The 24,870-nt window shown below is 40.2% G+C and overlaps 1 protein-coding gene across 1 annotated transcript; it reads right to left on the bottom strand.

Moving 5' to 3' along the window:
• Positions 1–627: 627 nt before the first annotated feature.
• On the bottom strand, positions 628–11,128 carry Doc2 (Dorsocross2). The gene is made up of 5 exons (XM_018101899.3): positions 9,513–11,128; positions 7,346–7,502; positions 3,244–3,511; positions 3,006–3,143; positions 628–1,568 (listed from the first exon to the last, which is right to left on the bottom strand). Exons 1-5 carry the CDS (start codon positions 9,601–9,603, stop codon positions 771–773), a joined length of 1,452 nt encoding a protein of 483 aa, XP_017957388.1. The 5' UTR covers positions 9,604–11,128; the 3' UTR covers positions 628–770.
• Positions 11,129–24,870: the final 13,742 nt, after the last annotated feature.

Consider the following 24,870-nt stretch of genomic DNA (forward strand, 5'->3'; position numbering starts at 1 on the left):
ATTATTTTTAATGCATAAAACACTTTTCAAAATATAATTAAAATAGTAATAATTAATACCCGTACGATAGTGTAGATGCTTAAATGGATTCAAATAGGAACTTATCTATTTCAGGATTTATAGTAATATCTGTATACCCTGAACCCATTGAAAATGTGGAGGGTGCAATGACAGAGGAGGCGTGGCAGTTCCCATAAAGTATGTATGTAAATTTTTAACCAAGATGACAAGCCGAGTCGACTTAGTCCTGTACGTCTTTTGTCCAGTTATCCATCCGTCCGACCATCTCAGACCCTTTAAGAACTAGAGATTTGATTTATTTCGGCTTTTATGAACATATCAAGGTTGTTTAGAGGAATATATAACTATTCCCGTTTGAACGCCATCAGCTATAAACTAACATCTTTAGATCTACAGGCAAAACATTTTGTATTTAGTTATATGTATGTATGTAAATATGTATATTTTATAGAGCATTAATTTAGTATGTGCTTTGGATGCAGGCTCCAGATATTATTAAATTCAATATAAATTAAGATTAGCTGATTACTACTTACGCATTTAATTTGAATTTAATTTTCACTCTCTCACTCAGATGACTCAAATCAAATAAATAAATGAAACAGGTTTATTATTGATATTTAAGTATTTATTAGGCAAACTTAACGTTAGCTTATGGACTAATCAGGCAAAGTTCAGCTTAAATTTGTACACTAAATAATATCAAAGGCATTAGCTCGGCACTCTCAGGCTGCCACAGGCTGTTGCAACTAGCTGCCTCCGCCTAGAATTGCAGATATGCTGAAACCTTTTCGCTTGACGGGTGCCTCGGGGGGTGGATGATGTTGATGTTGATGTTGCTGTAGTGTGGTTGTTGTTGTCATTGTTGATTCGCTGCCAACATCTAGCTCAGCATCGTCCGTTGTCGATTCCTCGTCAGTGTGCTGAACGGAAACGCTGTGAGGCAAGGCGAGGGCCGGAAGTGCTGGCAATGCGGCTTGCAAAATGGACGTTGGCGGATACAAATGCGACGCCGGCGTCGCTCCATTGTATTCATGTGCGGGACGGCCGAAGTAGGTGCAGGCGAGATCGACCAGCGAGGGTCGCAGCAGCGTCTGCATGTTCTGCTGAAAATGTTGCATGAACGAGGCGGTGGCGGTGGCGGTGGCGGCGGAGTTGGCGCCGCCAGCAGGCGAGCCCAAGGAGCTGGCGCCAGGCCCGGCAACTGGCTCAGCGCCATCGAGCGATGACGATAACGAACAGGCGGAACCATTTGATCTCAGGCGCTTAATTTGCGGCCCATCCTGCTCGCTGTTGTTCGATGTGAATGTTGCTTCGGCTGTCGCTGCCGCTGCCGCTGCTGCTGCTGCTGCTGCTGCTGCTGTCGTCGTGGATTTGCCTGGCGACATGTCAAGCGAGCCAGAGGACTGCGAATGCGTCTGAGGCAAATCTTGATCATCATCGGTTGGCGATGAAGACATTTTGCGTTTGCAGCGCGACTGTCCCGTTTCGCGGAAGCCCTTGGCAAATGGATTGTTGTCGATCTTCAGCTTCGTGATGCGATCATTCTGTGGAAAGAGCCAAAGGATAAGGAGTCAATGTTGCACCAGTTGCACTATTGTTGTAAATTGCATGAAATATGACAATTGCCAGTTGCAGACGCTTAAAAAAAACGAGCCCGGAGACGCAGACAGTGACGGAGTCACTATCACAACATCATCTTCGGAGCAACGGCCAGTAGCTGGCGTTAAGTAACAGGGCCACTTGACACCGCTGCCAAGGAGTCGTCTACTTGAGCCTTGGAGTCATGACTTGACAACTCTGTGAGGATGATCTTGTGGAAGCGATCACGCTAATTAGAGCCCAGACTGCCGACTGACAGCCGGAGGACTGGCGACCTGCAGGCGCTGTCAATGGGCCCAGACATAGACAAAAACACAGCAAGAGTCAAAAGGATGTGGCTATCCAACTTCCTAAAATAACAAGCAACAACACAGGCAACGTGACACAGGCCGCCCGCCCGGGCCACTTGTGGCATTTGTAGACAAAGGGCGTTGCATGCTAATTTGAGACGTTGGTCAGGCTGCCCACGGCGTGAGCGATCGTTGCCGAAATTAACCAATTAGTGTGCCCAGCTCAATGAATTGGCAAATTCTGATCTACCAAGCCAACTACATACATACATGTATGTATGCATTCTCTCTCTCTCTCTCTCTGTCTCTCTCTCTCTCTTTCTCTCTGTGTTTATATCTTGAATCCATTGGAAATGTGAAATCGGGGTATGATAGTTTTGTTCAAATGCATGTGACAGGCAGAGGGAGGCGTGGCAGTCCACATGAAATATATGTATACATTCTTCATCAGGGCGCCGAGCTGAGTCGATCTAGGGATCTGTCGGATCTCTTGAGCCAAAAACCAAAGAGTTAACATTGTAAATGAGCATAATCTGTGAAAGTTTGCTTTTTGTTTTCTATAACTCATTTGCTTTCCCATTTCTTTGTATAGATCAAAATTAATAACTATTATCTTAAATTTACGTTTTCTATCACGTCCTCCATTCCTTCCGAATTAAAAAAGAGATGTCAAATCGGCATTCGAAAATTCTGGTCTGCAGACAAATTTAAATGATTAAACTCATATTTTTGTAGCCACTTTTGGTTACAACGACGGTCGCTTGAGCATCGTTTTTAAAATCCTCTAGTATTTAAGCAAATGCACACATATTGACGTAATTATTAGCTCTTCAGTTATGTCTTTAAGAAAAGCTCTAATTAATTGCTGTAGTGTCGCCCACATTGCAGCCCGAGCGCAGTCGTGTCCACTGCGGAGTAAGCAGAGCGAATTCTAATGTGTGTGTCTGTGTGAGTGCGTCCTTTTGCATTTGTGTGTTGTGCTCGCATAATGGAAACGTGGAATGACTGGAATACCAGCTCTTCGCTGGGTTCAGGGTATCTGCTAGTCGAGCAGTTACGACTTGCTTGTTTCTAGTTTGCTTTTGCACTTACCTGGTACGCTGTCACGGCCACAAACTCTGTCTCGCCAAACACAAAGGCCTGCTGTGGCGCCCACGGAATCTGCGCCAGATCTGCGGTTCGTATCACATGCAAGCGCGGCTGATACTTGTGCATGCTGGCCAGCACGATCTGCTTGAGTACAGTAGAGAGAGAGAGAGAGAGAGAGATAGAGCGAATGACATTACATTGACTAACTGACATCGAATTGCATTTGGTGGGAGGTACTCACATGACCGCTATTGTCCAACGTGTTGTTCGTCAGCTTCACCTTGTTGAAGAGTATGGGCTGTGCCTGCCAGTGGGCGCCCGTAGCCGGGCTGTCCGGATGGAGGTACATGCGCTGTGGACTTTGGGGCTCGGCGCCGCCGGCGGGCACCCATTGGGAGCCGGAGAACTTGTAGCGGCAGTCCCCGATGGGCACCATTTCGAGCAGGATGCAGTAGTTGGTCTCGTCCTCCAGGCCTGAGACGCTCAGGCGCATCGAGGGAAACATGCGTCTGAAATCAGTGGAGAGAGTCAGAGAGTTAGGGCGATATTTTGAAATAAAGTCAACAACGGTTAAATGAAAGTGAAATCGAATTGAGGCATCCTTTGGGGGGCGTTACAAATATTTAATTGTGAGTTGCTCGTGGCCCATGTAATTAGCCTAGGCAAACGCACCGAAAAGGGCAAACAGAAAGGAACAAATAAAGATCCAGATATCGTCCATAGCGCTGGCTGTGTGTGTGCGCTGTGCTAACAAGGATCGCTCCGACCCTGCGCCTCGGCCACCGCCTCTGCCACAGAGGCGCAGCAGGTGGCCAGCGCGCTTGGCGCCAGCCTCGAAATGTTCTCTACGTTGTTTAGAGTTTCTGAATTCGAATTGTTGTTGTTGTTGTTTTTGCTTTTTGGCAATGATTTTGTATTTTTAATGCCTTTTCAGTTTTGTTTTTTTTTGTTTCGTCTGTGCTCTGCTCGATGATTAATTAATTTAACTCGACTGCGTTGCGTTTGCCTACATTTAATTTGATTCCTTTTCTGTGTGTTTTTGTCCGTTTTTCTTGAATTTCATTAGATCGCAGCGGAGGCAACTGCGACGCTTGGCCAAATATTTCGACATTCGTGCGGTTTAGAATTTCATTTTCAATTTGCCCATTTTTTCATGCTCTGCTTCTGGACGTTGTTGCTGTTGTTGTTGTTATTGGAGAACTTCTCGTGCATTTTTGACAAACGATTTGTTAAGATATTGATCTTTGGCGCGTCTCCGCATAATTAACAAATGCAGGCATTTGTGTAGACAACACACAGAAATAAATAAAAAGAAAAACAAATAAAAAACGACCAAGAATATATCTGTGGCATTTTAGAGTATTTTTAGTTAGCTGTCAAACAGGTGCAGTTGAAACTATCCAGGTGAAAATCGGGTATGCTGATTAGGATCGAGCATTCAAATTTGATAGAATCGATCAGCCAAAGGCCTTGAAATTGATATTGTGTTAGAAGCGGACTAATAATACGCATAATGATTTCGATCTGGAATATATATGTATGTATACCTTTGCTTTTGCTTGGATGTTTCTCATTCCATAGCATCAATAAATGAGATAAAAGCCGAACTACTAGTGAGTTAATGAATAAAGTAAAATTAAATGGATTCTGATCCATTATCACCAAATAGGGGCGAGTCCTGAACATTCGAAACGACTGTTTTCTTTTTTCATTTTACACAGGAATTATCCAAAATTATCGAGAAGAATTTCTTTTCTTCAAGGTGATAGATTTTTTTATTTATCGTGACTCTAGATATTGCGGAGTACAAATTATTATGAGTCGACTGTATATATAACATTTCATTTTTGTACTTTGGGGACAAGGACAATGCAACTCTTTTATTTCAAAATATAATAAACAGTATCATTTTGAAATACAAGTATGACACACGCACACCGTTTGTTTCAAATCATAATATTCTATGATAAACCAAGTCACTTTTTTTTCAGAAATAAATTTATACATTCTTTACTATAAATAACAATCATTATTTATTTATAATAATATTTTTGTATTTGATAGATGATCCTCTTTATAATTTCAGAGCATACTTGTTTTTTTTTTTTTCAACTCAATTCAATTTATTCAATTCGATATTTGAATTAATTTTTGTATTTGTAAAACGAATTGTTCAGTTTATTATTTTAAAGCATAATTCTTGTATTAAAAAATAATTATATACAAATTATTTTCGTGCATTTTAATATGATTCTTTTAGTCGATATCCAGTATTTTCAATAGTCTGATCCATTTTCACTATTTTATCAATTTCCAGCCTTTTCATAAGCCAGATGCACAATGTTTTCATGCTGACTACTTTGTTGCTATCTCTGCTCTCAGGTGGGTCCCTTCTCATAGTTTTTCTTACTCATTTTACATGGAAGTGTCAGCAGCGACGCTTTAACGTGATTCACCCGTATTACGCCGTGTGTCCGATTGCATGTCAGCTCATTTAGTTGGGCCTGTGTGCTGCGCCGCGCTATGCGATTCTCATGGGGCGCACTAAAAGCTTCGTGACAGAGAGATTTCAGTTTGAAAAACTGATGCATTATACGCTCTGTGATACGCTTTGTTCTATCTATCTATCTTTTATGGCCGTCTGCGCATTTGCCACCCATGCGAACCGAAAAGCGATGCAATCTATGAGCATTTGACTCGGGCCAGGGCATGGGACAGTTGAGACAGGCAACTAATTAGTTTTTATGAGCGCCACTTGGCGTTGGCCATCCAAAGACACAAGCACACACACATACACACACACACACATAAACGCAGTGCATACCACACGGTGGCACTGTGGCGCCTAATCATTAAAAATTCAAATCGATTGAACGCACAGGGGCTACAGAGTCGCCATCATTGTCTGTCCGTCTGTCTCTCTGTATCTGTGGCTGCATTTCACATAAAACATTTTTGATGGGCACAAAAAGTATTTAATACGCAGCCTTTATGAATAATTCATGGCATATACATATGTATGTATGTATGTATGCAAGGAGAAAGAGTTAACTGCAACTGCGACTGTCCCAAAAGTTTATGCTAATGAGAAGGGAATCGCTCAGTCTCTCAAAGGCTGCTCCGTGTTCCTGTATCTCGATCTTATCGCCACTTGTGCATCTCGCCGGCAAAAGTGTGAAATCGCTCGTATCTGTCGACAATGTGGACAAGCTGTGGTCATTCTGAACGCGCAACGCTCAGATACCGATACGAAATTGAATAAGAATACAAATTCGAGGGCAAGAGCAGCTGAGGCTGCAGCCGGGACTGCAGACAGGCGCCACAATAAAAACGCCGCGAGCAACAAAGATGACGACAAAGTATCCTTGACGCGAAGATTTATGCCACATGCAGCAGCAATATCAGCGGCATCAGCAGCCACAGCAGCAGCAGGTCAAGCCATGAGGCTTGCTCGCATTCGCTCCCTCTTAAGAACGCCGACCGGCCAAGAGACCGAGACCGAGAGGACGTCACACTGAGCTCTCTGTCCATACTAGGCCTACAATAAATTACGATGACGCCACTTTACGCACATTTGAGCAAGTGCCGGACACTTTTAGGTAGTTTACAACTACAACTACAACTACCACTCGAGAGATACAGCTACAAGATACAATATCTATGGGCGATTGGGCCAGCGCTTTGATATTCCGTGCCCGAGTTTCCTCCATCATGCAAAGAATGCAGCGCACGCGAAGTGGCACTGAACTTGTTCGTTTTACGCCTCGCCCGAGATACGACTTGATGCTTGATTGCTGGCCGCCTGTACCTGGCCACCAATGCCTCTCACATCCTGCAGCAGCCGGCATCCTTCCGCCGCTTTGTTTGCCTGTGAAAATTGTTGTCGCGACGTCCCTGTAAATAATTTCGCAGGCGCCTGCATCTAATGAGCATTTAACAGCGCCGACGTCGATCGTCGATTGTCGATTGTCGATGTTGATGTTGACGGAGAGCCTCAAGCCTGAAGCTGAGACTGAGACTGAGACTGAGACTGAGGCTAAGTGCTGACTGATGAGAGCTAACAGCTCGGCGCTGGCGGCGCTTTAAGTGCCAACGCCATTGGCAATGAATGCACATTGTTTTTCTTTACCCAGCGTATTTTTTCCCGTCTTTTTTCGGGTATTGTTTTTCACATGCGTGCTAATGCATCGGCCGAGGAGCAGCCACTTCCATTACATTCCAAAAGTTGTTTTGGGCGCGACTCTTATTTTTTATTTACCAAAAATGCTCGAAAACATTTTATTGGCGTTGCATTTCAGGCATATTGATTTTGTCGATGTATATATTTAGTTCGGGCACCTTACCTGCCGCTCTTTGTAATGATCATTTCCGTGCCAATCTGATGGAACTGCTTCCAGAGCTCGTCGTTCTGCAGCGTCATCTCCACGCCGGGAAGCGAGACGCGTGGGGGCATTATCACGTGTCGCGGCATCGGAATGGGCAGCATCGGTGGAAATGGATCTGCATGGATGGGGGGAATACAATGTGATTAGATTTTAGTAATAAATGCTCACAATGAAAACAATATAAGATATTGTTCTATGTAAGTTGAACTACATGAAAATTTTAAATTAATTATGAATATGATAATAAGATATATATGAAATGTGAATTATACTCAGCGAGAGACAACAAACATCTCTAAGTAGAAATAAGTTATCATGATTGAATTCTTAAAGTTATTGTCTCTATGGTATACAGAAACCCCTAATAGCTAGTCATCGCTAGTCATCGAATTCAATTCAAAAGACAATATCAACAAATTATCTTCGATATGGTGAATAGCACCCGATTTTGGTATAGTAAATTTTACATGTATGCTTCATTAATAAATATTTGTATACCTTGGGAAAATCAGTATATAATGGTTTTGTTTAAATTGTTAAAACTAAAGTAAATATCGAATACTTGTTGCTTTAATGCAAGTTTTTATAGTTCCTATTCATTTTGAACACTCTAAGCCAAGATTAAACTAGGCATTAGAATGCGATTATATATAAGTATGAACGAATACTGTGATAGTTGAGTTCTCTAGAAGAATCCAGCATTCTCTCTTTGAAGAGGGTATATATAGGGTATATATCAGAGTATAATTGGTAGAGTTCATTAAGTTCTCAAGATTCTCTAGAGAATTTCAGCTATAAACAGTAGAATTCGGTCCCCATATAAACTTATATGATTATATATTGAGCATATTGAGCATCGTTATTATTTGATTCTACTGTATATCTATTTAGTTATATTTAAACAAGTAAGAAAGCTCTAGTCGAGACTGCTCGACTACGAGATCCCCTGAACCCTCCAAGCAACTGATATTTCATTAATAATTCGGACACACACACGCACACACGCACACACACTCATATACAGGCGTTTGCGCTTGTGTTGCGCTGCAATGTTGGCAATATTATGAGAACTTATTTGTTGAATAATTTAATTTCTAGACGTACGATCGTAATGAAACTTTCAGAACGTAATCATAATGTTTAAATGTATGTGTATACCGAAGCACAAGTCTCTAGTATTTGATATAGTTTTACAAAGATGAGGGTGAGGGGGTGGATTTAGGGGTGGGGGTGAATTTTAACAAAAATCGAAATTATATAAAATACACATAAGTCTACAATTAAAATTTGGAAGCTCTAGCTCTAAAGGTGTGGAAGATATAATTAAAAAACTAGCTTTCGATAAGGTTTTTAATCGATAATAAAATATCGGGAGTTGTTATCGATTTTTTGTGATAAACTCGATATGCGCGTGATACACACAGACCTAGAAAAACAAATTTCGAGTCTCTAGCTCTTATATCTTCTGAGATCGACGCTTTCATACATACGGACGGACGGACGGACAGACTCAGCTCGTCGCCCTGATCAAGAATATATATACTTTGTGGGGTCTGCCACGCCTCTTTCTGCCTGTTACATACTTTTAACAAAACCATTATAATTATACCCTGACTTCCCATTTTCAATGGGTTCAGGGTATAAAAACAAACTGCGAAAGATATTTAATCAAACTAAAATGCAAACCTTTCTAATTCATGGTCTGCTGTAGTATGTATGTAATTAGGTCTATGCTAAAACTCTTTTGTTGTCTTTGCCATATTTCAAATGCAGACTGTTTTTAAGTGACTTCCCTGCTGAGTTATGGCAGCTCCAGCAGGTGCTATCAGTTGCTACCTTGGGGGCCCCGCTGTGATCTATCGCATTTGCTTATGCAAAATCGACAAATGCTGTTGCCATATTGGTCAGCTTTATGGGTTAGTCGTCATAAAAGCGCTAATAGCGAGAATGCCCGCTGATATGGCCAATGCGACAAAGCCAAATGTGGCTGTCATTAATGCTAATGATCCTTAACAGCTTTTGTGCCGCCGGCAGTGACAAAATGGCGCCTTGGCTAATCTGCAACTGGAGTGCGGGGTGATCGAAGAGGGCGGTGGGGGTGGGGGAGGGGGACAGCTGCACTTACCCGGAATACGTTGCATTATCTGGTGGCGGTAAATCTCGTGCGCGATGTGCTGCTGCATTCGCAGATCGACGAGCTCGTTCATGGTGATCATGATTTATATATATTTAGGTGGTGGGCACAATATGTTGGTAAACAGATTTCACACTTTAATAATTTGTTTAAGTTTTGGCGCAATTCAATCACAGATAACAACAAAACAACACACGAAAGCTGTCAGCATGAGCTCTCAGTTCTATTGTGCGGGCCACGAGGCAAATTCGATTAGCGTCAATTATGCAAATCACAGCTGGCAAAGTGGCGTAGTTATGGCAAATGTCTCATAGGCGTGTGGGTGTTAATTTGATTATGACCACAACTGGTTGGGAATTGGAAACGTGTCTGGTCGACTCTGTCAAAGATTTACCGACGCTCGCGTCTTGCGCTCGCCAAGTTCGCATTTCAACTGAGCAAGTTCGACAAAATGTCGCTGCCGCCGTCGCCGTTGCCTCCGCCGCCGTTGCCGCCGCCGCTGCCGTCGTCGTTGACCGAAAACGAGCTTGACGAGTTCGAGCCATTGATCGACATTACCTGCAAGATCTGTTCCGTTGTGAATGCTGTTCAGCAGCTCAGATCAGATCTCAGGCCTCTTGCAGGTTGCCCTCAGCAGCACTGCGATTGGCTGCAAAACCGCAGCGAGAGTGCACAATGAGTGGCTAGCATGCCGTCTCTGTCTCACACAGAGCACTCGCTCGCGTTGTTAGCGCCTCCATTTTGAAATTGACACCAGCTGCAGGCGTTTTTGTTCGCTCATTGTTAGCTCCGCCCTCAACCGATCGATTGCTTAAGAGAGAGGCAGCGCTCTCTGTCTCGCTCCCGCTCTCTGTCACTCGCTCGCTCTTTCTAATTGTTTTTAATTTTGAAGTGCGAAGTTGCACAGTCAGCAGCCGCTCCAGCTGAAGCAGACAACCACATGCTCCTCCGCTACTACCGACGGAGTCTGTGTTTGTGTATGTGTGTGTGTGTGTTTGTGTGTGTGTTGGCGTGGTGTTGCCTTTTAATTATACACCATGATCGAAATTGTTTTTTAGAGTTTTCCTTTTTTTCCATTTGGCATCTTTTTTATACTTATTTATGCTTTGCCCATTTGTAGCCTCTGCCATCATGGTGGTCCTCTTGTCTTTGCCACAGTTGCTGCTGCTGTGGCTGCCGTTTTGCTGTTCATTTATTTGATTTTGGTTTTGACGCTGCGTCATTCGGCGGCATTGATATGGCGGCATACGCATGTACCCGAGCACCGATATGGGCTGGATCTCCTACTCGAGCTCGATATCGAGCTCGGCACTGCAGATGCAGCTGGCTGATTATAGTATTTTCTTCTTCCTCTTCTTCATCTTCTTTAATTGTATCTCCTCGTTCTGACCTTTTCGAGATTGACAAAACATTTGTTAAGCTGCGGAAACTCATGTCGTCTACAAATTTGCTGGCCGCTTCGATTGGATTGCATTGGTGCGAAGGCGGCCAACGGGAAGCAGATGAACATTTTGTATGTCCATGGCTGTCGTTACGTGGGGGATTTTACAGCTATAGATGTTCAAATAATCATCAATAATAATTAAATAAATACATATATGAAACGACCAAATTCAACATTCAATGATAAATTATTCATAATAACCAAAATAATTATTCAATTTTTTTCATATCATTGACGTACATTGATCATCATTGATACATATATGCTTATTATATATACACATACACACGTATATGCATTTATGTCTATTTCATTATTATACTATTACTTAATAAAATTAAGTTATTTCCTTCTTCAGCTGATTTCTCTATCAACTATTTTTACTACGCTTTCAGTTTTTTATCGTTTACTTAAATACTTTAAATTTATTTGCCAAAATTTTGTATTCCGTCTTCAGATATTAATATTAGTTTTTAGTAAATTAATCTAGTTAAGAGAAATTTTATAATATGCCATTAAATATACTTAATATGTCATTAAATTTATATAATTACTTTGTAATGACGTACATTAGTTGAGGAATATGTAATATCTACAAAATAATTGATATGTATATAAGGGATAAATTATATATTAAATTAATAAATATGGTACAATAATATATCTTTGTTTTTTAATTACTTTACATTCGTTTTCCAGTGTCCTTCTATTTAAAAAATAATTAATAAATGTATAAAATATAAAAATTTACAAAATAATGTACAGTATATAGCATTTAATGTTACAGTAAGTTTCAGTTTTGTATGCAGCACTACTATTTTCATTAGCATCATGTCTGGCACGTTAATCTATTTACTCTGTGAGTATTTTATACAATTAAAATTTGTATATTTGTTAATAGAGCAAATTTGAGCATCTGTTGAAAACTAATTAAGCTAATCATATTGTTGGATTGAACTTTAGCTTTAGTGTTAAGTATACGCCACCTGCGATCGCTGCTAACACAAGAGAATAACTTTCGCTTTCAGTGCCAACATCTCGTATTTCCACAGCCATAATACTGGGCAAATATTGCAGCTCCAATCTCTGGGCAAACAGAACCACTTCCGTTAGGCTGGCTCAAGTAATTAAACATTGCCATAGCTTTGGGCTCTTATCTGACTGTCCTGCACTACTGCGAAATACTTGAGTTTGCATGATAAATAGTTCTGCCAGCTAATTTACACAGCACTTTACTGGCTGACACATCCACTTGGGCTTATGTTGTGGCAGCCAGCGGCGATAAGCGATAGAAATTAATTTACTATTAGCTGTTCGCTGCTCGCTGTATTCCGCTGGCTGTTGGCATTGGCGTTTCGCCCAAATTACGTCTGCATAGTGTATGGAGATACCCTCTGCCCAGCAGTCAACCCAAGGCACCGCACCGCACCCATATGCGTGTCTGCGTTAATTTATGCCTCGTGTTTTCACATTTGGTCGCGCACGCTTCCGGTTCCTCTTTCCATATGCATTGGGTAAACAATTAGCCAAAGGTTCGTCTCTTTCGGCCTGTCTGTCTGTCTCGCTGTCTCGCTGTCTGAATGGCTGCCTGCTGACCAGCCCGGATCTAGGCCTGCGAGACGAGCTCGCCAATAGCTGTGCAATTTGTCAGCACTAAGCTAATTGGTGTTGCCCAAAATTATCTGCCTGCTGTTTGACTAATGCTCTAGGGCCTACTTCCGTTTCGTATCAGGGGCGGCTTCGGCAGCCCAACAGGTAGCTCGAGCTCTCGTAGTTCTCCTTGCTGCATTCCTTACCGCTGACTCAGGCAGGAGTGTATTTCATTTAAATACCAAGTTTATCAGCCAAGACACGATAACTGACATGATACTTGACTTGATATTGCTCTAGGTAATGGTGAAAATGTAAAAACAAATTCAAAATATCTCCAATTGTATTCATTTTTACAGTTGAATAAACATTATAATAGGTGTATATAAAAAGGAAAGACAAAAACAAAATATATAGATAACTTTAATGTTTGTGTAGTTGAATAAACAATAGATATGACTGTAATCAAATTTTTTACAAATAGAATCAATGTTAAAATCAACATTTGAATAGGATCTCTTATTGCAGCAGTAGATTCAATTCAGTTAACAGTCAGCAAATATTCCTGATTTGTAAGAATATTATAGTTTGTATTGTGATTTAAATCTGAACAAAAAATAATTAAAAATTTTTTGTCCTCCAAAGAAGTTGAATAACTATTAATAATCTCATTCAATATTAAAATCAACATCAACATGTCAATGGTATAAACAATTAAAAAATATCGAATACATAATGTCATTTTAATCGATTTGATTTAACAAAATATATAATTAAAAAAAAAAAAATAAATGTATATAAGTTTGTAGTAAATTTCAACTTCAAATTCAAAACATCAAGTTCAAGTTCATCCAGAATATATGAAATATTAATATATTAATATATGAAATATTAGTTAATCGAGTTCGGTACAACCTTTCATGAGATAGAGAAATTAATTAAAATTGGAATTAATCGATCATTCATATTCAAAATCTTAAGTACTTCCTTTTCAGACTTGTCTTAAGATTCAATGCAATCAATATTTAAAATTAGTTTAACAATTAATTGTTTTGCCTAATGACATAGAAATATTAGTTGCATATTAACCATTTAGCTAAGAACGATAAAAAAGTGCATTGTACTATCATATTCATATTTTACATATGTATGTATTTAATTGACTTGGCAGTTCAGAGCCTTGGATATTCTAAAATTAGACGTAAAACTTCGTTCTCGCACGACTATACAAATTAAAATTAGCATACAACAGCCGTGCGAAGCTCATGTAATTTTCCATGGAAAATATAACGAGGCCCAGGCAGTACTTTTCCCATTTTATTGGTTTTCATTGTGGACTTTGAGTGAACCGATGCCAAAATTTATTGATTTAAACTTTTAGCTACTCGATTGTTGATTGAACAAGCACCCAGCTCCCAAGCGACTATTAACGGCTGCCACTTGTTGAATCTACATTGTTACAGCACCAGCCTCGATGAGGACTGAGGACAGAGGACGGATGATGGGGATTGGAGAGTGGAGACTGAAGGATGATGTCTTCGACTAGCTCGATGCTTACTTGTTGACGCTCAACTGTCTGTCTGACTGAGGCATGTAAATCTACTTTTGTATGCAAATTAAGTCACTCAATCAACAGGGCGACAGCAACAACTATATGAAATGCGTTCACAATTGAACGATCCAGTTGTACCCTATCGAATTGAGTTTTCAGATAAGAAACCTTTGGTGGTCCCTCCATATATTTTGAAATTCGTTCGTCTATAGGAACAACTTCTTTAAAGAGCAATATTTTAACTAATATATTGTTAAGTATATAGGTTATAGCGTATAAGCTTTTTGTTTTCTATATTTATTGCACACTCTTACAGGGCATAATTATATTTTCTATAATATGGTGCTATTTTTCATACACTTTTACAAAGTATAATCGATGAACTCATTTGCTTCATTGAACGATGAACTCATTTGCTTTCGACCCATTACGTAGAATATCATTTTATAGGATACAATCAGGCTCTATCGTCTTTCTACGATTATATACAAATACCACCTGACTATTTGTTATTCCATTTTACAAGGTATATGCATGGGCGATCATATCAAATGATAGCCCTGGTCGGGGACAGTTAAAAATAAGATTTAGCAGGCAAAAGGCATCATAATCATGTGGGTCTTTTGCTGTAGCTAGACGACTACAATGGAGCATAGCAGCCGGCCCACTTAGCGTCGGTTGGAACAGGTAGCCCCAAGACCTCTGCGCGAGACCCCACAGCATACTCATATATGTGTCTATCTATGCAGATGTATGTGTATATAATTGAGAGGTGTTTAATCGTGTGTTTCGCTTTTTGTTTTTCTGCACATTCACGACCTATGGCGAGACAAGATTTACCTTTCCTTAACATCCATTGCCTCTGCTCCACTGTCGATTGCTGTTTGCTCTCAAATTATCATAAGCAAATACGGCCCAAAACCGAGCCCGAGACGAACGGACGGAGAGACGGCGGTACGGTGGTACGGAGGTACGGAGGGGCTAACGGGCTGTCCGACTGGCTGACTGTTTCGACTTTACGCGCTTCAGACTTCAACTTAAGTGCTAAAGTTGCCGGCGACGCGACGCGCTGAGAGGCGCTTCTGTTGTGTAGACACTTGAGTTATTACAATATTATACATATATTCAGAACTCAAGTGCTACTGGAGAGTCGGTTATTTTTTGTCTGCTTACTCTGCTGGCATTCTTCAACATCATTCACAGTCTCTATGGGAGCCAAAGAATCTGCATATATATATATATATATATATATATATATATATATATATATATATATATATATATATATATATATATGTATGTGTATGTATACATTTAGAGCAGTGTATTTATATTTTTCGACAATAATATTTGTTTATTTACCTTCGCTGCTCAATGAGCTGGCACTTGAATGGCTCGAACTGTTCGAACAGGGTTTAGTAATAATAACAAGATCGCTCGATTTAAATGTGATCGGCAGCTGGCCTAATCAGCGCGCTAAGTATGGTTTTTGGCATTCAGTTTGTTGGTTAAGTCAATTCATTAATATGCGATTTTCGATTCGGTTGAAAGTTCAATGGCCACGCGCTCTGGGTGTTGACATCAAAGCCAAGTCAACAGATCGCCGACAAACACAATAATAGCATAACAATGGCCCAGATCGAGCAACAAAGGCCGACCCAAAATCTGAATCGAAATCCATATCTGTCTGCCAAGTCGCTGCCCAAATCCAAATCCAAAGCCAGAACCAAATCCAAATCCAAGTCCGAGTTCGAATAAGAGTCCAAGTCCAGTAGTCGAGAAATCATTTCGCCTGATAAAAACATCCATTATGCGTAACAATTTGACGGCTTCTTTGGCTACCTTATTTTCTCCACTCGGCTATTGTGTCGGTGTTTTGGCTTTGATTGAGTAGCTAGCTGACCGGCTAGCCGCGGGGTAATTGTTGTCGCACAATCCCTCTCTATATCTCAGCCCCTCCCTCTCTCTCTCTCTCCCTCTTACCATCTTCTCTTCTCTGTCTTTCCCTCTTTGGTCCAGGCAGGGCAGCGGGCATGAGTGCGCAATTACAATGCTCTAGGCGGCTTGATAAAAAACGAAAACGAACAAACCTTCTAAAAACATGTTTGACGTCAAATAGGAAATGCCTTAATCTCTTGCACAGCCCAGCCAGCTCAAACTCTAACTCAACTCCGATTCCAGCTCCTGCCCTCGCTCCCTTGCCCTCCACTATCTATCTTGACTTGTGTTGGACATTTGTTTATGCTGGCCAATGCCTCTCGTATCATCATCTGCTCTTATTTGACTAGCTGTGCCATGGCTGCGCTTCTACTGAGTATATCTCGACTTTTTATTGCTTCTCCTATTTTGTTCTTTTTTCCCATTTTATTTTATGTGTACTTATGGCACTAGTCACTCGTTGACACTTGTTGCCTCAGTGCTGTTGTTGTTGATTGCTCTAATGGCGTCAAGACTTTCGCTTTTATGGAGCACGTACTTCCACGAAGCGTATCTGCCTGTATTAGCTGGAACTTGATTCTCGGCTGGCAATCCGATTGTTTTATAAATATTAGAAATATCTAAAAGGAATTTACATGAAAATAAACGGGTAAATTTCTTTGATATTCAATCTACAGAACTTAAGGTTTTCTGTAACATAACAAGATTACTTCAAAAACATGCTAAGCCATATGGTAAAACAGCTTCGAGACAAATCTTTATTGTTGGTATTACAAAGCTAATGGACTTATGATATCATAAAACTAGACTCTAATCTGGCAACAGAAGTGAGAAGAAGCTACCGATATCAAGTACACGAAACCCTAAAATATCGTATGCTTAATGCAGGCATTAACAGTCCGTGATGCAAAAATGATAGAACAGAAGATACCCAGTAGTAATTAGGGGCGTGGAGTCGGCTGTGCTTGATCGCAACTTGAAGTGTTGAAGTTCGTATATGGTAAACTATTGCGTATATATAGGAATAATCATATGATTCCCAATCAATATAGGTCGCTGCGTTGCAGGAATGATAGAACACAAGATAACCAGTAGTAAGTAGACTCGATTATGTCCTATTGCATCGTACAGTTTCAATTTGTAAGAGACTTTGGGGTTGATTCTCAGTCAATATAGGTCGTTGTAATGCACGAATGATAGTAAAAGATATACCCTGTAATTTTAATTCTATATAATTAGTTTTTTAGCTATATTTTAAAAATACGTGACACATGATGCAGAGCTAAAATGGTTTCTTTTCATATTCTTCCGCTCTTCATATTATCTAAGAGGTATAACAAATATGGCGTTAAGTCAACAGACACACGGCCATTACTCAAAGCGAGAACAATTTATGCCACCACTGCAATGGACCTTCTTTTTTATTGTGTCTCCAATTCAGAGTCAGCCTCCCATCTAAGGCGTCAAAAGCTCAAATATTTACAATTAGCCCAAAACACACACACACACACACATACACAAATATACATTGTCAGAGAAGAAGTGAAACGAGATAAGGCGAAAGCGAAAAGCATGAAAATATTTGTTCAAAAAGCAAATAAATTGCAGCAGATAAAGATCTAATTTTGATTAAAATTTAAGCTTTTTCACAACCTTAGCTGCTACCGTGCAAGAGCCTACATAGAGCATTAGAGCGAGAGAGGGGGAGAGAGGGAGTGCGGAGCGGGAAGAGAGAGAGGAAGCGACAGCTGGAACCTAAGCTAAGAGTCAAAGAAGAAATTTGAAGATGTCGCATCTGGATTTTATGTTTAGATTTTTCGCTGACAACGCACACAAAATATACAGAGGGTGGGAGAGGGATAGAGAGATAGAAAGAGAGAGAGAGGGAGAGAGTTGAAACCTTTAATAAATTAAACTCTGGGACACACGCCTGCTTATCGCTATCTGGAGTGAAGTCGCACAGCATGCTGCTTCTCGTTTTTTATAATTTTTGTAGACTTTTAGTTGGCATACATGGACAAACAATACGGTACTCTTAACACCAAAAACACGGCCGCCTTAACAAAGGCCAAGACAGCACAGAAGCGACAGACGCGTAGCTGCCGTTCGAGCAGCAGCTGGCCCTTAGCTTAGTTACATATACATTTCAGCCACACACACACACAGATACAGACACAGATACAGATACAGATACAGATGCTGATACAAACACTGTGGCACAACTAGGCACATGGAGGAAATCCATTTGCATATGAATGTGGCAATGATTACAAATTTCGCTCGTAAAATGTTTAGTTTTTTTTTTGTTTTAATTTTTTTGGTTTTTGGTTGTTTTTTTTTACCTTTTTTCGGAGGCATAATTAACTATGGATCGATCGAGCGTATGCGTTGCGGTTGCGGCAATTTATAGGCTTGTTGTTGTAACTGATTGTGAGATACGATCTTGTATCGGTTTTTATATACGTATCTATGTCTATATATACTATATATGTATGTGTGTGTGTGTGTGTGTGTGTGTGCGGAGACGCATGCGCTGTGTCTGCTGCCGATAAATGAGCAGTCGAATAATGTCAATGGACTTTGGTGGGAAAGTGTTGAGCCGTTTGCGTTATGCAGATGAAGCTATTTTATTGAATGAACTGAAACTGTAGCCAGAGCTGAAGCCGAAGCCGTAGCCGTAGCTGTAGCTGTAGCTGTAGCTGAAGCTGAAAGCCGAACCTTTCACAGCCAATTAAAAGCGACTAACAAGATCGATGCTGCTGCCAGATAAGCTAGCACCTAATAGCCTAACTGCATACTTAATAGATTAGCCATGCCTGATTCCCACCAGCACCTTCGCCTTGGCCGCCAACGCCCACTGACAGAGCAGACCATTCCAGACCAGGATCACACACTCACATGAGTCGTGTTGCTGAGCATCTGCGATCTACAGCAGCGATCCTACAGCCTCCACTCGGCACTCCGCGCCGGCCGTCGTTCCTCATCTTGTGTTTATTATGGCGCGTTTCGTTAATTTCTTGGCGCCATCATCATCGGCTGCGACTCCGTCTCCGTCTCCGTCTCCTGTTCCCTCTCCGTCGTCTACTTTGTCCCAGGCTTCTCTCTCCTTTGCTGCGTCATAAAATTAAAACTCTTCACTCCATCATTTTTCGTGTGCGAGTGCAACATTTGACAGGTAAACGTCTGGGAAAAAAACAACTTGCCGTCTGACCGCCCGGTTAGCGCAGCCGCGCCCTACTGCCCGAATCTTTGCATACTCAGGCTTCAGAACTCGAGATACACTCTCTGGCCTGCAAATACTCGTATCCATACAGCTCATTGTTAAATATATAATATATACATTTGGATTATTTATAGATTTAGAGAGAAAGTAAAACACTAGATCAACGAAATGAATACTGTATTGTTCTCATTGATCTATTATACTATTATATACGGAATTGATCTCACTGATCTCCAACAGAAAATATGGTATACATATGTAGGTAGTACTTCATAAACATTTATTTATTTATTAGACGTTAGAGCTTATATAAAATAAGTCATGGCTATTGGAATATTAAATATTTATTATATCTTCCCATATTCCATATTCATAGAGTATATAACAATCGCTGTTCCTTCAAGTTCAAGTTTTTAATAAATTATAAAAAAAAATTCAATTTTTTTCTCAGCCTTTTGTGTGTTGCTGCTGATGTGAAGTTAGCCATATTTTTGACAGATTGATTAGGTAATATTAATTTTTTATATGTGCAGCAGAATGTGGCATGGGAGCTGTCATTATCACCTGCACGCCCTGGAAACTGGGTGCCTGCTGTAGGTCGGAGACAAACGCCCAAAGGAATTAAGTAAATATTTATATGGGAAGCAGAGTGGGCTCCAGTCTCCAGACTTATCAAAGGGGGCAGAGAGCAGCACACGCTGCATGGCATTTTTGTATTCCAATCTGGATAGGAACCGTTGGACACAAGTCTATTTACCTGTGTTGAACGTGTGAAATCGCATTTGCATATTCAATCAGCGACACAATAAATATACGAATACTACATACGAATTCATATAGAGTCGTTAAACAACATTTACATACGAGAATCACAAAATTGTTAACAGCAACCGCAGGTGGATTGACTCAGAGACGACAGACTGCGAGACTGAGGAGGAACATTCCGAGCGCTCGACTCGAGACTTTTGCATTCGAATTGAAAGTGTCAATAGTTGGTAGCGCTTCTGGAAACGCAGCGACCCATAAGCCTTTGTGCCCAAATTCCAAGTGCAAACTTGGAAACAAATTACAAAAGACTAAATAATAAAAGCACGTGATCAAGTGGCTCACGACTTCCATATACCCTGTGTTTCATCATTGTAATGAATAGTTGGCCTTAATTATATGTAACGGTTCAATATACTGATATATACATGAAAATTATTGATATAATACTATATTAATAAATTGATATGTTGATATACTTATATAGATATATATTAATAATCTTGTATTCTGGTATATTGATGTTTTCACATTGATATACTTCTATATTAGTATCTTTTTTATTGATATATTGACATTCATTGGCTACGTCTATCATCAGAAACCATATGAATTAATTGGAATAGCCTTTCGCTGCCTGCTACATACTGAAATCCATCGTAAGTACATACAGGGTATTGCAAATAAATACACATGAATGCGCACATCTGCGAACTGGAATAGACACGATGACTCGGCGAAGGCGACGAAAAATATTTGCGTGGGCAGATGGAATATTTCGATTTGAAGCTTCTCAGCTATTTTCGACCCGAATTTGTACTAAAATTAACAGCTTGCCCAATTTGACAAAATATACTAAAAATATTGTTATGGCGGCTCTTAAAAATTCCATTATGCGCCAACAGAACAATGGAGGCAGCTCTCAGCTCTCAGCTCTCAGCTCTCGGGCTATCTATGCTGCTGAATATAAGCAGTTTAGACGTGGCGCCACGCGCTGCGGCACAGTTGACATTTCTGGCTACTGCTGCTGCTGCTCCTCCTGCTGCTGCTCCTGCTACTCGTTGCAGTTCACTTTCGGTTTCCGCTGCTATTGCTGATAAGCGCCAGTTGCAGCTGCTGGGCTACGGCTGTGTACTTATCAGGGTGTATGCCGCAAGCCACATGCCCCGTGCCCCACACCCCCTGCCCTGTACCCCGCCCCACTTCGCGCTCTAATGCATAACTATAAAAACAAATTATGAGCGATACGCTAAATCAACGAAGTGCATTTAAGCGCTGCCCGCCGCGGGGCCAGCGACAATCGAGAAGCAAATCTTTCTTTCTCTCTTTGTTGGGAGGTACGTGGCACATTTGACTTAATGAAAATGTTGGCACTACAAGTCAAGTGCTTCGAGGCGCAGTCAAGCGCATACACACACACACACACACACACACACACACACACACACATGAACATACTCGAGCTGCCGCGCTTGCAGCACGCAAGAGAAAAATGTTGGCGCCAGGCGCCACTAAAAAATCTTATGAATGAAGTAGACACATTTTTTGTTTCTACCGCTGTGTATGTGTGTGTGTGTGTCTGTATACTTGCCCCAAGCACCAGGCCGTGCCTTTACCATGCCCCCTCCCTCTCGTTTGTTTGTTTGGTGTCGAACGGAATCGCGTTTGAAGTGCATAGACAGAGAGCTCGCCTCTCGGTGTCTCAGCCTGTCTTCTGTCATTATAATAATTTTCTTAGAAAGTTCTGGCATTTATTAAGTTATTAAAATGAAATTAGAGCCTACTTAACAGAATTCCACAAATTCTTTGCTAATTATTATATTTATTTCGTTGGCAGAGCGCAGACATAGCTTGAAAGAGAATATTGAAAGACTAATTTATATAAGTATAGTAATAGTAGTAATAATGTATTGAGCTAGGTTAAAATAAATATTATAGGATTATTAAAAATGTTGAATGTAACGAGACAAAAGTTATGTTGATTTTTTAAAAATTGTATTTTTATTCTGATTTATAATGAGATGCCCTGTTCGGGCCTTACCCGTTTATGAATGCCAAGGAGTGAGGTATTCGGATTTATAGTAGATCCTTTGGTTGGCGTTTTATAAAAGTTTTAACAATTTATAGGATCCAAAGTTACTTTATGAGTAGATAGATCATATTGTTTTTCCAATATTTATAGCAAATAAACAAATCATGATACTCACATTATTTTCCCTATATGTCTGTTAATGTAACTTCATTTTTCAGTTCCTTTCAGATCAACCTACTTTATATACATTCATTATTATGTTTATTAATATAATATTTTTATACATCAGTGGAAACAAAGCAGTGTCTCTCTTTTCTTTAGATCCGATCTCATAATGAAGGTATTTTTCCATCAAATCCATTTCACATATCCTTTGTAAAATATATTATACAATAATTAATAACCAATTATAGACAGACTTTGAATATCAATATTCAAGATGTGCTCCATAATATATAATTTATTTATTGGAATTCACAGAAACTATTTATTGCCAAGCATCTAGCGCCCTTTATCAATCGCATTTATTAGGGACTTTCCAAGACCGATTCCATTCCGTTTTGGGCTACCTGTTGATCGGCAGGCGAGCGAGCGTGCGATCCTTATTAAATCCACGCACTAAGAGCATTAATCACCGTTTTCACGCGACGCGCCTGTCGCCCGGGAAGGGGAAGGTGAAGGAGGCAGAGGGAGGGAGGTGAGCGTGGTGCCTGCGGCGAGTGCTTCCTGGAAAAGTGCAGCGCCTGCGCCGCCGCGTGTTGACTAATGACGCGCATTTAGCAGCGATTAATGAATTTTATGGGCCACCATAATTTTATGGCACATCAACAGGGCCGGCGGCTCGTTGGCCCGGTGGAAATTCCAGCGAATTTCCCAGCGGCCGGGCCATTGACGAGGCCGCGGGCTGGAAAAATGAAAAGCTGCAGTCTGCGGTTTTATTATCCTACCTGTTCGCCCGGCTGGCACCGGCGTTACGCGCACAATGGCCAAGGTACTTGAGATTTTATGGTCACATGCGCACGGGCATCCTCACTCGGCCTAGGCGTACTCGAGAACGTATTCAAATGCATTCAGATGCTAATCAAGTGCTCGGGCCGGTTGTGTGCCGTGCCCTAGGTTTGAATAGGGCGTTTGTATGACAGCTAATGTCTCGCATAATAGAAATCACCTACTTAAGAATCAAGTGCAAATTGTCCAAGCCAACCCACTTGAGACTTCAACTATGGAATCTGGATCGCTCTACACATGCGCGCATGCACACATGCACACATGCATACATCCCTGTATGTGTAATCCTTGTATAATTGAAACAAAATGAAATTTGTTTTTACAGTTTGTCGCAGGCTTTAAGATCCCATTTTTGGGTTTGTTTTCATTCCACTGCAAGAGACAAGACACGAGAGGCCAGAGACGAGAGACGAGATATATAGGAGACAAGAGAACGAGCATGTCGTTTGTTGTTCTCAGCAAAGATTTGCTCAAAGGATTTGCCTCTGCCTTCGCATTCAACGGAGACTTCTTTCTTTCGCATGCGTATGGCCGCAGTCTCTTTTGCTCTTGGTTTATTTTTACTGCTGCTTAAACAATTTTCGCTTAAATTGTTTGTCGCAAATGGGATTTGGGCTCACCACAAGAGGTTTGGTTAAAGGATAACAATCATTTTGCCATTGTTGACAATTCGTGATCATTGTTCGACCCATGCGGGGACAATTGAAGGAATGTTGTCATCTGTTTGTCTAACTGTTTACTTTCGTAATGGATCCTATCCAAGCAGCTGCCAACGATCACAATTTTGATCTTGGAGCGTCATGGGAGTATCAAACGAGAATCTACTTTTGTTGATGTTTAGTGAAAATATACATACATATTGCATTTTAAAGATGTACACATCAATCAAAAGGGAATATTTGAAATTACATTTGATCAATTTTGAACAAAATTGAACAAGCCGTATAGAGAATGATTTGGTCTCGGATTTATGCTGTAAATAAAAATATTTATTATTTAATATTTATTACTAAATGTATCATTAGTTTCTACTTAAGTAGTATTTTCTATAAAAAATTGGTTTTATATAATATATCATGTAATCAGTTTATATGTCTATATACAATATATGTATGTATATGTAAAATCTCAGCACGTGTGAAATACATAAATTTATTAAACGTAAAGGGTTTCATTATTTTAAAATACTTTAAACGATAATTATTATTATTATTAAGAATAGTTTTCACTCTTTCCGAACAAATTATGTGTTACAATATCTCTTTAGTGTTATCTGGAATATAATAATGTTTTGAGTAAATACATCGTAATAATGTATGTTATGAAAATGTGCAAGAATTTCGTGTAGGAAAAAACTAATAGATGTGTAAATACCTTTGTTCATGTGAGATGGAAGATCACTTTGCACTAGAAAATAAATAAGAAAGTCTCTTTCTGTTTCTATTAAAGCATGTACAAATTTTCCAATTTCAGTACTTGAATAGATCATACGGGTGAATAGAAAGACAGATGTACCAATAGCAGTGCTAGGTATTCTGTCATTTAGCGTAATTGCAAATAATTTAATATTAAATTGATACGTCAGTTTCGAAATGCCAGTTAACTAGATTGATTAAAATCTAGATTAGTTAAATACGAGAGCTGCTTTATCAGTTGTCTCACAAGAGCCAACTTCTGCAAAGACCATTAAAAATGTTCGAGCGTAATTAAAACGCTTGTTCACATGCTGTTTAAAATTTTCCCAGTCCAGGCACTTTTTATCCATGATAATCACGCCCGTACTGCTGCTTCTTCTAC

Source organism: Drosophila navojoa, chromosome 4 (assembly GCF_054131105.1).
Source record: "Drosophila navojoa isolate 15081-1374.11 chromosome 4, UAZ_NAV_1.0, whole genome shotgun sequence".
In the NCBI taxonomy this organism is placed as follows: domain Eukaryota; kingdom Metazoa; phylum Arthropoda; class Insecta; order Diptera; family Drosophilidae; genus Drosophila; species Drosophila navojoa.

What these genes read in the sequence shown, in the direction of transcription:
- Doc2 (XM_018101899.3), bottom strand. Translation starts at nt 9,603, where the DNA reads ATGATCACCATGAACGAGCTCGTCGATCTGCGAATGCAGCAGCACATC. An exon ending in GATAATGCAACGTATTCCGG is followed by an intron (nt 7,503 to 9,512) that starts GTAAGTGCAGCT and finishes CCATCCATGCAG; the next exon opens with ATCCATTTCCACCGATGCTG. An exon ending in ATCATTACAAAGAGCGGCAG is followed by an intron (nt 3,512 to 7,345) that starts GTAAGGTGCCCG and finishes CACTGATTTCAG; the next exon opens with ACGCATGTTTCCCTCGATGC.